This window comes from Pithys albifrons, chromosome 4 (assembly GCF_047495875.1).
Source record: "Pithys albifrons albifrons isolate INPA30051 chromosome 4, PitAlb_v1, whole genome shotgun sequence".
NCBI lineage: Eukaryota > Metazoa > Chordata > Aves > Passeriformes > Thamnophilidae > Pithys > Pithys albifrons.
In genome coordinates, this window is record NC_092461.1 from 93,350,744 (window position 1) to 93,363,084 (window position 12,341).

The window sequence follows — 12,341 nt, forward strand, 5'->3', positions numbered from 1 at the left end:
GCAACAGGCTCTGCCCCTCTAAGTGATGGAGTTGGGAACCCTGCTCTGCAGGACTTAAAATACTGTGAGAGGCTATCAGGGAGGGTTGGGGCTCAGGACCCTTGGAATCTCTGGGTCCTCTGCTCTGTAAACCCATCCAATCTATCATGCTGGGCAAGCCATTTCCTGCTCTGCCCTACACCCACAGGTGTGCAGTGCTTCCCACTGTGAGAGAGTCCTTTCTTGCCCCAGCCAGGCGGTGCAGCATGGCTGGCTCATTCCCTTCCATTTGAGCTGGTTTGCAAAACCTGAAATTATGTTGTTGTGGTTGTAAAAGTCTAACACTTGGGACTCTTACTGCTCTCTTTAACTCACTAGGAGTAATGAATCCCAGGGATTAATTTTTAATCCCTCCTAATTTTCTGTTTATTAACTTTCTTCTAATCTCTCTATTTCTGGAATAAAGTGGAGCTGTTTAGTTTTCAAACTGGTTCACTTAAAGTTTGGGGGAGGGGGAAAATTGATCTGTTGCTATAATCCTAGTATTAAATACTGTTTGAAAATGAAATAAATGAGAATACTTATGTATGAGGCATATTAAAAAAAACCCAACAACGCAACCCCCTTCTTTTCTTGTCACAGTGCCATGGACTGCTTCCCTACTTTAGGGTGCTTTTAGCTCCTGGAAATTGGATATACCTCATGGCAGCCCCTTAGGGTTTTCTCCAGATAGCCTCTCCTAGATGTCTGGATTTGAAGAGCAGCCACTACACATTTGACAAACCAACTGAAATACTGAGTGGTGAGCAAGATATGAAGAAAATTGTTTTGGCTAAAGATTATGGCATCTTCCCCCACCCCTGGACAAAAATTACTTAGCTTGGCAAAGTAGATAAATGCACACAGAGAGACTTGTGGTTAAAATTTTACCTTTTTGGAGGTTTTTAACAAACCTGGTTGAGCAGTTTATTTATAAAAATGAGTTATAGTTATAAACCCTACTTTTCAGGCCACTGAAATGACAATTAATTCCCACTTATCTGTGCATTCAGAGCTTGAATTGGGAAGGAAAAAAAAAAGAAAACAACCACCCAATAGCATGAGAAATTACTTCCTGGCAGAATGCCAGCATTTTCCATTTCTAAAGCATTTTCCAAATGACTTACATAGTTCTTGCAATATCCTGATGAGGTAGGTATTATTTCTCCATTTTACAAATAGCAAAACTGGGCAGAGAGTCAGTCACAAATCCACCCTGGACATCCAGGTGGAGAAGGTCAGGACACAAAAAGCACTCCTTCCTCCTCTGCAGTTGCTTCTTTTGTCCCAGTGGGTGGCAGTCACCTTGAGGCCACTCCTACCCACCAGCACATGAGAACAGGCAGAAGTAGCTGGATATCAACATCCTGACTCCACCTCCCCAGTGCAGTGGCCTTCACTGAACTGATGTGCAGGTGGAGGCTGACTGAAGGATGCAAACAAAAGCACAGTTACAATCTGTTCCTTCCTCCAAGTCCTGAACTAATTTGGAGTCGTATTTGATGACTTTCCCTGTATCGCAAAGCAAGGCTGGGTTAGAACCAGGAAACCAGCTAAAAATTAGATTCTGGGGCTACTGACCACACACACGTGCACACACACACACACATCTCTCCACCAATGCTAGGTCAGAAGAATATATACAGAGCAGTCAATGAACTATATATATGTGTGTGTTAGAATAATTCAGTGCATTGGGGGCAATGGTGAGTTCTAGAGAAACACTTAGGTTTAAATGACCAGTAAGCCTTTCTACCCTCTTCATGAGTAAAATGCGTGTTTGATGTTTTTTCTCAGCTTACTCTACTCGTATAATAAACCTCCATTCCATCACCACTACTTTTGGCTATAATACATAGGGTAAACTAGGGTACCTCATTACATTGGGATGTGCAATACACGATCGACAGAGCTGTTGTCTGAGCTGAATAGTCTGAATACAAGTAAAAAGAGCAAGTGAGCTTGAACAGTAATATACTCCAATTTACAATATAAGCAGAACAAGTAAAAATATTGCTCCCCATCTGATCCTTTCTTTCCCCTCCACTACTGCTGTGCCTGTAAGACTGGCTTGGTAAACTGGATGCACTAAAAAATAAGGATTTTGCCTCTTGGAAGCTCATAAAATGATACTAGAAAAAGTTTTCTGCTGGCTAATCCACACAGACTGCAGTCATAAGACAATTCAAATGGGTAGAATAGAGAACCCTTTCACACAGCCGTGGAGAAATACAAAGAAATAGCCACTTCACATATCCCAATGCTGTTTCTGAAAATGAGGACGGGAAACAAAAAGAAAGAAAAAAAAAGGCAACATATTAAGAGTCTTTGTCACTGTCCATTGGGCCATACATATCTGCCAGCTTTTTAAACCGAGGTCCCCAGTCACTGAGATAATCATAGTCCTGATCTCCGTCTGTAGTCACTGACTCCAAGGAGCTGAGGGACTCAGCCACAGAACCATTACCTTCATATGCGTAGGTTGCTAACGAGTCATACGGGGGTGCTGTTGGATCTGTATCATTTTCCTTTAACCTTTGGTTAATGAAATCTCTGACATCCGTGTTATCCCGTGTTGCTGCAGTCCGCCGCGGTATAAAAAGCGTTTCGGGCACAATGTCTCTGCGTAATTTATTATCATCTATTGCTTCAGGATTTCTCAGCGTGCCAATATCAAATGCCTGGGTGTCTTCCTCTCCACCACCTTCATCGTTATAACTGACGATGTTGTCTCTGATGTCTTCTTTGGAAATAATCAAAGGCTCTTTTTTCCGCTGCCGTCTCAGTGCTGCAAACAGCACCACTGTAACTAGAAACAAAAACAATAGCAAAAGAGAAAGGGAAAGGAGGTTAATCCCCAACTCCATTAAAGCCCAGAAGAAATACTGCACCTCATCTTGAATTTGTAGTTTTAGAAAATGTTTTGCAAAGCTGAAGATGTGCACGTCAGGTTTTCAGGCTGCGCTTGCTTTTCCTGTGCATTCCTTGGGAGATAAATTGGCATGGATGTGCACTAGAACAAAGGTAACGTGAAGCTTGTAAGAAGCCAAGTGGGGCGTCTTTTTGTCAGTAGGCACTGACCCAGAGTCATAGAGTAATTTTGACACCTTGAGGAGAGAACCAGTTTCATGAGAGTTGGGATGGAAGAAACACTTTCTCCAAAATAAGTAACACCACATGTTATTTACCTTGAACCTCTGGGACAATATGGAACTTCTGCTATGGACAAGGCTGGTATCTGACCTTAGCAAAGCTGAATTTCAAGATAAGTAAATCTATTCTTCTTCTCTGGAAGCTAAGGCCTGGAATAAGGAGTGGATTTTCAGACAAAATGAAGTCTGAGTTTTATTAACTTCTCTGGAATGTTTTTACAATGTACATCACCATTTAAAAAGTACCTGACTTGAATCTTAGACTGATGGTATCTGATAAAGTTAATTTTTAATCTGCAAAAAACAGATTTCTAAAACATATTTTATGTCCTTTAGTGTGTGTGTGCATACATATATTTTTCATTATTTGGAGGGAAGGAACTCTTTCAATGACCCTGGTCCAAATTTTATTATTTTTATTCAATAATGATTCTCAGAACTGTTGGAGATGTGGACACAGAAGATGGAAAGGAATATGATAAACACTTCCCTATAGAAGCTAATTTCACATTTCTTAGATGGATTCTGCATTAAGATGGTAAATGGCTCAATGCTGACAAAGAACAGCAGCAAGGAGCAGGAATGTACATCTACTATCAATGTTACTTTGGTAGTCTGAGGTCTGCATGCCCAGTATTTCAGCTCTGCTGTACAAACTCCAAGAAAAGACACATCTTGCTGTCTTTTTAGTTCTGTCATAGCAAAACAAAGCAGAAATGCCTAAACTCATTGATATGAGATGATAAGGTGGATCACAATTACCTTTCATGTCAGCTATGTTTCTAAAATGGTGTGTGACTGAAGCACAGTAACTGTCAAAGACTTTTTTTTCAGTTCCTTCCTTATTTGTAACCTTTATAAGGGCAATATCAAGGACTCACGGTGTCCCCAGTCCAAAACCTTAGTGCTTCCTTCTACAGACAAAAACCTGGTTTGGTTTGGTTTGTTGGTTTTGTTTTTTTTTTTTTTTGCTAGGGGTGAGGATGTGTGTTTCTTCCGTTGGTTCCTGTGGGTTTTCTGTTTAGGTTTTTTTAAATGATGAGATCCCCTGGGAGATTGCTTAGAGCAAGATATTATCTGTAGCTGTGCCCAAGCATATTGTAGAAGATGTGTTGTTTCTCTCCACTGACTGTGGAAGGATACCAAGACAAGATAAAGTAGGAAAATACTGTGTCTTATTATGGGAATACTGCGAATAAGGAAGAACATCTGTCAATAAGAGTTGAAAGGACATAAGTGAGGTGGTGAAACTGAAGGAATTAGGAGCAATGGTTCAGATGATGGCAGCTTCAGGCTTTTAGCCTAATGATGAGAATTTATTTGTGGTGTCCTAATATGAGTAATGTTTCTTTGTGTTGCTGCACAAAAATGCAGTAAGAGACAACTCTATTCCTCAAGAGCATAAAGCTGTGACACTGTGTGGGAGGACTGGGGAAAGATGTATGTGAAAGAAAGAACAGCTAGAGAAAATTCTGGACAACCTGAAAAACACAGTGGCGATTTTGAATGGGCTTCTGGAATAACGACCGGCAGAATGGACTGAGAAACCATGGGAATGACAGAGTTTACACTGAAGGGTTGCTGAAGTATCTCATTACAAAAAAGGTGTAACACAAAACATGCAAGGATGAGACTTTGATAACTATGTCACACATCTGATATGTGAAATTTACTATTTTGTGCTGAACTTGCAGGCAAAAAAGCCCATTAGAATTTACATGTTGAAGTACATCAGCTTTTATTTTCACGTCAGTGTTCAGCAGTATCTGAGGCCTCCTGATAAGCTGCTAGACTTACTCAAACTGCAAATAAACCTATCAATTTACAGGCATTTTTTGTTGCTGCTAAACTTTGAGTTGTGGTTCAGGTCTGCCTAGAGTATTGTTTTTCACTCAGTAGTGGCTGCACATTCAAACTCTGCAACCAACCTGAAAATAGAAAATTATATAGCTGAGTTAATTGAAAATCTGCTTATGGTGCATGGTGGCGTGAGCAGTAATTGACATAAAGTGCTGCTTAGCACACAGAATCAATTATTTTCGATTGACATAAAACAGGAAATCGTTTAATGTCAGATTGATATTAATGAGCACAGTTGTACTAACGAGTGCAAGACTACCTGCAGCATTACATTTCTTTTTCTGGTATGGAAGTTAACACAAAGTGAGCTCAGCCCTTAGGGGCAATGATACCATGTTTTGAAAAATGAATTTAACGGTGAATTAAAGATAAGATTGTTATTGTGGGAATCTTCTCTGAAAACAGGATACTGCTTATTTGAGCAAGCCTTGGGTATATTGTTAAAGTCTAAGAATCACAACATGGCCTTTGACTCATTACTGGAGAGGGAAATTTTGCTAATAGTGAAGCTTGGAATGATTCTGCAGTGGTGATGAGCATGTCCACGGAGGATATGAGTATGGTAAAAGGAATCAGTGAGGAAACATTTTCTCCCCTCCTTGTCTCTACTGCTATAAAACTGGTCTGACTCTCTTCTTTCCTGACTAATAATATCTCCCAGAGAACAGCCTGCGTTGTATCGTACAGTTCTCCCCAGATGGACAAACTACAGTTAATGGCCATCTATCTCTCTCTCTCTATATTTAAAAATACTGACCACCTCTAAATGCTGCAGACAGAGCTCTGTACATCTTCAATACTCAGGATCCAACCTCCTCCCATTCACGGGTGCCTGAAATGGAGGACCCTGCGGCCTTTGAGAGAGTGCTCTAGTAGCTTTCAGCATCTTTTTCCAACAGAACAGAAGCACTGACCCTTGTTTTGCCTCAGTTTAACATGGGAAGTTAATTCATTAAAACTAAGTTATCTGGCCTCCTTCCATAGTCAATGGAAAGGCATGGACACCTGTGATGAGTCTGGTTGTCCTCAGATATCAATAAGAGATGGGATTAATGTCTCTCTAGAGGTGTTTCCATCGACCAGAGGGTAGAGCCCAGCTGTCTCCTCTAGATTCTACATTGCTAACTTTTAGATAACTGCAGTTAGATAGGTTGTATTCTACACACCTTATCTGCAGCAGCTCTCAGAGGAGGAAATACAGTAATATATATGCAGGATAAGACAAGGATGTCTTTACTTTGTGTTTGTCCTAATCTTGGAATAACCATTATAGCAATGCACAATAGCTATGAAAGGAACAAAATGTCCCTGAACTACTTACCAAGTAATATAATGATACAGAGAAGAATGGCAATAAGAGCCCCAGTGCTAAGACCAGTAGGATGAATCAAGGCTTCTGCATTGCAGGACAGCATCTTTCCTCGATGGTCACAAGCACACACTCGAATAGTCACTGTTTCAGTGCTGCTCTGGATAGGGTAATCATTGTCTGATATTACCACTGGCAAAAAGTAGGTACTCATTTCATGCCGGTTATATCTGGTTTTTCGGGTGAAAATCCCTGCTGTGTTGTCTGGAAACACAAAACATGCATTAAATCTTCATCGGAAGACTGAAAGTAAGGATGGCATAATAAAGAAAAATCTTTCTAGAAATTCACCTCTGTTGTCCTGTAGTGTAAAGTTTGAGCTGCTGGCTGCCTCGGGAGCTAAGGAGAATGAAAACTGATGTCCATTGTAAGAGTCATCTTTATCAACAGCACTTAATGTTTGTATCAGCTGAAACAATAAGAACAGAATTATTTTCCAAGGCAGTGGACTTTACATTTATTTATGCACGCATGGATTGCAAAGCAATCTTATTGTATTCATTTTTTTTCTTTGCTTTCAGGCAGATGATGTTGCTATGGTGAGCTTAAGAAAAATGATGCTATTTAGGATCACCATACTATTGTATCCTACACCATCAGCCAGTAACATAATGAATTTGAGAGTTGGCAGGAAAATCATATTGAATTCAACAGAAGACGTGGGTTGATGCCACTCCAGATGGGTAGGAAACCTTTGCATGTGACAAGCAATAGAGATGAAAGGTGAGACAGTCTAAGCTGACTGTTTATTTATCTACCCAAATCTCATGTCACAGAAACTGTTTGGATGAATCTTTCAAATTATCTGCTACTTTGAACTACTTAGCAGTAGGACAGGTCGAGTGAGAGATATCTGACAGGAACAGTTTTATCACAGACAGGACCTGTACCAGTTATGGCCCTGAAACTGTTTTTGAAGGAGACTGTGGAGGTGCTTGAATGAAGCAGAGAATCACAGAATGAAAATGAATCAGGGATAACAAGGTGCAGCACAGAAAATAACAGTCTAAAACACACTGTCATGTTAGCTGCAAGAATACTAAGTGAAATCAGATACTGTGCAGCCATTGTTTAATTTTGAAATTAAGTTTGATGCAATGCAAAGTACATCTCTTGATGAGGTGCTGCAAGAGTAGTAGCAAAACTCATTTAATCTGGAATATTTTATGACTACAAGGAGACAACACACCTGTTCTGCTTTTGCGTTTTCACAGACGAAGGTTTCGTAAAACATGGCAAACTCTGGAGCATTGTCATTTACATCCAAAACCTTAATGAACACCGGGACACGGCTGCTTTGTTTTGGGTTGTCTGAAATCATAAAACCAGAATGAACAGAGATTATATTTAGCCCAGCTACTTAATCAGTGCAGCAGACGAAAAGGACAGACTTATGAGCTCACTGCCTTAATTCTTCTGAGGCACAGCACTCCGGTTACACTCTGCTGATTTCTGGTGAATGCATTATGGGATGAATGTGGTATCATTACTCTAATTCTGTGTACACCATAGAGTTGACTGGATAGGAGTCTGGGATTTATAAATTCCTTTGAACATTTCAAGTATGATTATGAGTGTGTTTGTGATATATCTAAATATAGTACTGGCACTAAATTAGATCTAGTTATTAGTCTACTGATACAGTTTGGTGACAACAAAATATCTAGAACGTATTCCCTTCCTTAGTTCTGAAACAGGAAGACTGACAAGTCATGAAGATAGAATTGAGTGGGTTTTTTCCTCTCAACTTGTTAAATATAATACTCAGTCCCCCACAAATCTTGTGACACAGTTGCTTAAGCTACCATGATTATCATTATGTTATAGAAATATTAAGTGCAGCTGTGATCACAGATGTTTCCTAATCTGTTGTGAATTTATTTGCCTGGTGTTCTAGAGCAAACACTAAAATGTAGCAACTGAAGAACATAAGCACTGTACAGAACCTGCAGATCTCCATATGTAAACAATTATTTTTTCCCCTTTAAAGATTGCTTAGTGCCAAGAGATTCAATTTCACAAGGATATTCCTCAGTATAAAATGCTGATGAAAATATTGTCATCCTTCTAGATAAAAATGAAAACATCCGGAAATGCACCATACTGTAGAGACACCTTTTCCTGTTGGGAGGAGACAGGCTTTAGTCATGAAGATACACAGAATAAGGAGGAAAGGCAATGGGCAGCAACACTGTCTAGGAGCCAGGAATGGTGAAGTAGGCAAGATTCTGAGGCAAAAAGCCTCACTGTAACAACCACTGACTCCTAAAAGCTACAAAATCTGCCCCTAAATGAATTTTTCATCACCAATCAAAAGGAAACCAAGAGACATTGCCATTGATTTGTATTGTTTGTGCTCCATATCACACAATATCCACCTAGGAGTATGTGAATATGGGAACGTAAGAGAGTGAAATCTATGAGGGAAAGAGCATGGTTGAAATTAGTTTCTTTTGAAATAAATACCTTCCCCCTCTCTTACATGAGGACTCACACTGAATTTTGCTACTTTAATTTCCTATCCACATTAATATAGTTTATTAATACATTTTAACCTAAGATTCAAATGAAAAAACAGTGAAATAAATAGCTTCTACAAGCATTCATTATAGTAGCTTGTTGACTTTTAATAAAAATCCTATTACTCTGTTTATTATACTTTTACAAATTTGAAAATGCCTTCTGCAAAATTGGCACTCTGTGTTTGTATTACAGAACTCAGTCACTTGGACAAAATATTTGTGCTTTAAAGCTCCACAGTCCTATTGAAGTTAATATGATTCCATTAGGCATAAACCACTTTCTAATATGAACCATTGGGCTAAATTCATTCAATGTATAAAATAACAGTTTATGGATAATATAGACCAGGCTGAATTCTATGGTAATTCTATACTATCAATAGAAATGGTGATTTTTTTTTATAATAAGCAGAAATCAAAGGTATCCATTTGAAGTCACAGGACTACTGGCAAGACTATTTCATAAGGGCATATTTTTCTAACAAATACATTCAAATATATTGGCAAATGTGTTTCTTCTCCTCTCAAGAATTACTGTTGTTTTCTTTCCTGCTTTTTGAACCATGAACTACATATTTCCATTTTACTTCTAGATGCTTAAGGTTCTCACAATTTGAACTGATAACAGAATAAATGCAAGATTCATAAAAACACTATGCTCTCAGAATATGAGCCTTTTCCTGATTTAATGGAAATGTAAGTTTAAATGTACATATGTCTTCATTTCTCTTTTTGTTTGTCTTTTTTGTCATCAGCTTTCAAATTATTTGTGCAAATTTCCTGATGTAGGTTAATTTGTTTGCATTATCCTCCAATTATTGTTGGGCTCCATCTCAAAAAGCCCTCCACAGACTCAACAAACTACTTAAATCTATTTCTCTCTCTAGGGATATGTTTTCTGTTTAGCCAGGAACCAAACTGTTAAAGTGGGGTTTTTTTCACAGTATAGCCTCAAAATCCTGCCAATGCTTCATTTACCTTAAGTGTTAACTAATAAGTATTTAAAAATACTCTGTGAATTCTCTCTGGTAAATCAGCTGTAATTCTGCAGCTGTGACTCAATAGACATGTGTACTGAGTTTTAATGCCAGTTTGCCTTCTGATTGTGGCAGATGTACTGACCCAGTGTTTCACCAACTATTTGTTTGCAGCAGTCACAGCATGGCTAATTCTCTGGGCTGCTGAGCAATTGCAGCTCAGACTGGTGAAAAAAGAACTTCTGTATATTTGGGGTTTATTAACGGTAAAATGAAATGAAAAACAGTCATCATGGAAAGGTGTTTCTCCTTATGACTTTAATTTTTTTTTCATATCAAAAGGAGCCCCCACCCATCTGAATGCTCATCCTGACTGTATCCTGACTGGATTTTTTTTTTTTTAGATTACTTCAGTGAAATATACTTGGAGTTTAATGTGGTAATATGTCACTGAGACTAATCAGTGATTCTATGGAATTTAGTGCAATGAGACTTTATGTAGCCTTGCTAGAAATTACTGGATTTAGCTAGGAACAATAAGCAATGGTACTTTCCAGTCTAGTCTCTTGAGACTAAAATTGATGAGGTGTCCTGCATCAGAACAGTAGTTGCATTTCAACAAAGAGCATTGGCTTTGGAAGACATACCCTAGTTATGCCAGATTTGGTCTAGGCTTAGTAAAGCACACTGTAGGAAGTAGCCTGGAAGAATTCAGACTAAAGAGAAATGGTAATTAAGACAGAAGTTAGTGTCAGAAGAGTTTTAGTTGAGGGGTTTGGCCCAACAGAAGATCTGTGCTTAGGGGACAAAGCAGGGAACCAAGTGAATATTTTGCACGGATGCCAAGTTGTTTTTCAGGCACTATACAATTTTTCTATACTGTATATTATTTCAGCCCTGCTAGGATCAATGCAAGTAAGCTTCCTAAATGTCCTTGCTATTCTTTCATTTTAAGGTGTTTATTTTTCCCCTCCTCCTCTACCTAGGAGCTGCCTATAGTATACAACTCTTGACCCTAGATCACTCCTTGAAGGACTTAATGGAAACACAAACACCTGACTAACACTCTGTTTGGTGTGCTGAAACCTAGCATCAAAAAAACCTAGCATCAAAAGGCACAAACTTACAAGAGAGGGAGAAAACTATTAATGCCCTATCATTCCTATATGCTCAAGCCCCCTAACCTTTCACATAACCCCATCTGTTTGCCTCAGCAGCATTGTTTCACATCAGTTTTCAGTTATAAAAAGACTCTCACAATAAAGAAAGTTGGAGTCAAGTACAGTTCAGCTCTTTAGCTACACTCCTTGCTGTTCATCGGGTGATCGAGCTGTATACACAAACTCACAACAAAAGAAAGTAGAGCTTACATTGTCTCACAAAAATGAAAAGCCATTTAGTCTCTGAGTTGTAGAAAGACTTTGTGACAGTCACAGAACTGGTGTTTATAATAAATTTATCTACCATTCCACCATAGACATCAGCACCTGTGACTCTGCGAAAGCAAATAAAATTGCATTGCCTAATAATTGAGCCCGTGATGTGCTCGTAGTTAATGTAATACAAGAAAAAGGATTGGTTTCCAAGGCCATCTAGCATACATGTCCTTATTGTAGATCCCTGGCATTTTGACTTCTAAAAACAACATGACTAGTATTATCACAAGATCACTACGTCAGAACAATCCTAAACTGACAGACTGATTTGTAATCACAGCTTGTCCTTTTGAAAGGATGCACAATAAGTAAAAAATGGAAATCCTTTAAAATGATTAAAATCTGGGCACCTAGCTCAGCCCAGATACCTTAGCCTTACTTGAAAACATCCAGTCTGGATGAGACTGAATTCAGCCAAGGAATGCAGTTTGTCTTTAAACCATCTTGGTTGCTGCATGCCAGTTTTAGAATTCAACAACCACATTCGAAATGGCTATTACTGATCAGGAAACACAGAACTGTCTTCTTTCCTCCCTGCTCAGCTAAGTAACCTCTTCATGAACTGTGTCCCCAGTAAACACAGAACTGCAGACAATCTCTTGCAGAGTTACTGCTTCTTCATTATTATTGAGTGGACTATCCATATAACCAGGTGTCTGTCCAACTGCACTTTCCACACACTCAGCTAGAAGGCTAAATTCATTACATCAGGGACAGGAGTTGTATTTGGGTTTAACTTACTGATCTCTGCAGCTATTACTGTAATGTTGTGCCACAGCAGTGTTTCCCGGTCAAGAGGTTTTGAAGTGAATATCGAACCATTTCCTGAATTGATGTTGAATACTCTGTCCATATCAGTGTGACGATCTACAGAGTATCTGCAAATACAGAGATAGGGGTTAGGGGAATGCTTTCCTTTTAATTTCTATGTTCTTCAACCATTTGCTAAGACTAGACATCAAACAGCTAGTAAATGGGGTTTCCTTTTGTTTTCAGCTCAGGCTTCA

At 39.0% G+C, this 12,341-nt stretch overlaps 1 protein-coding gene across 1 annotated transcript in view; it reads right to left on the minus strand.

Moving 5' to 3' along the window:
- Positions 1-897: 897 nt before the first annotated feature.
- The window catches only part of CDH6 (cadherin 6), a 99,841-nt gene continuing 88,397 nt past the window's right edge, over positions 898-12,341 (minus strand). Inside the window, exons 8-12 of the mRNA XM_071555011.1 lie at positions 12,076-12,212; positions 7,589-7,710; positions 6,691-6,808; positions 6,352-6,603; positions 898-2,827 (exon numbers count right to left, since the gene is read on the minus strand). Coding sequence (XP_071411112.1) covers positions 2,337-2,827; positions 6,352-6,603; positions 6,691-6,808; positions 7,589-7,710; positions 12,076-12,212 — 1,120 coding nt within the window. The 3' untranslated portion in view covers positions 898-2,336. The remainder of the gene's footprint in view (positions 2,828-6,351; positions 6,604-6,690; positions 6,809-7,588; positions 7,711-12,075; positions 12,213-12,341) is intronic.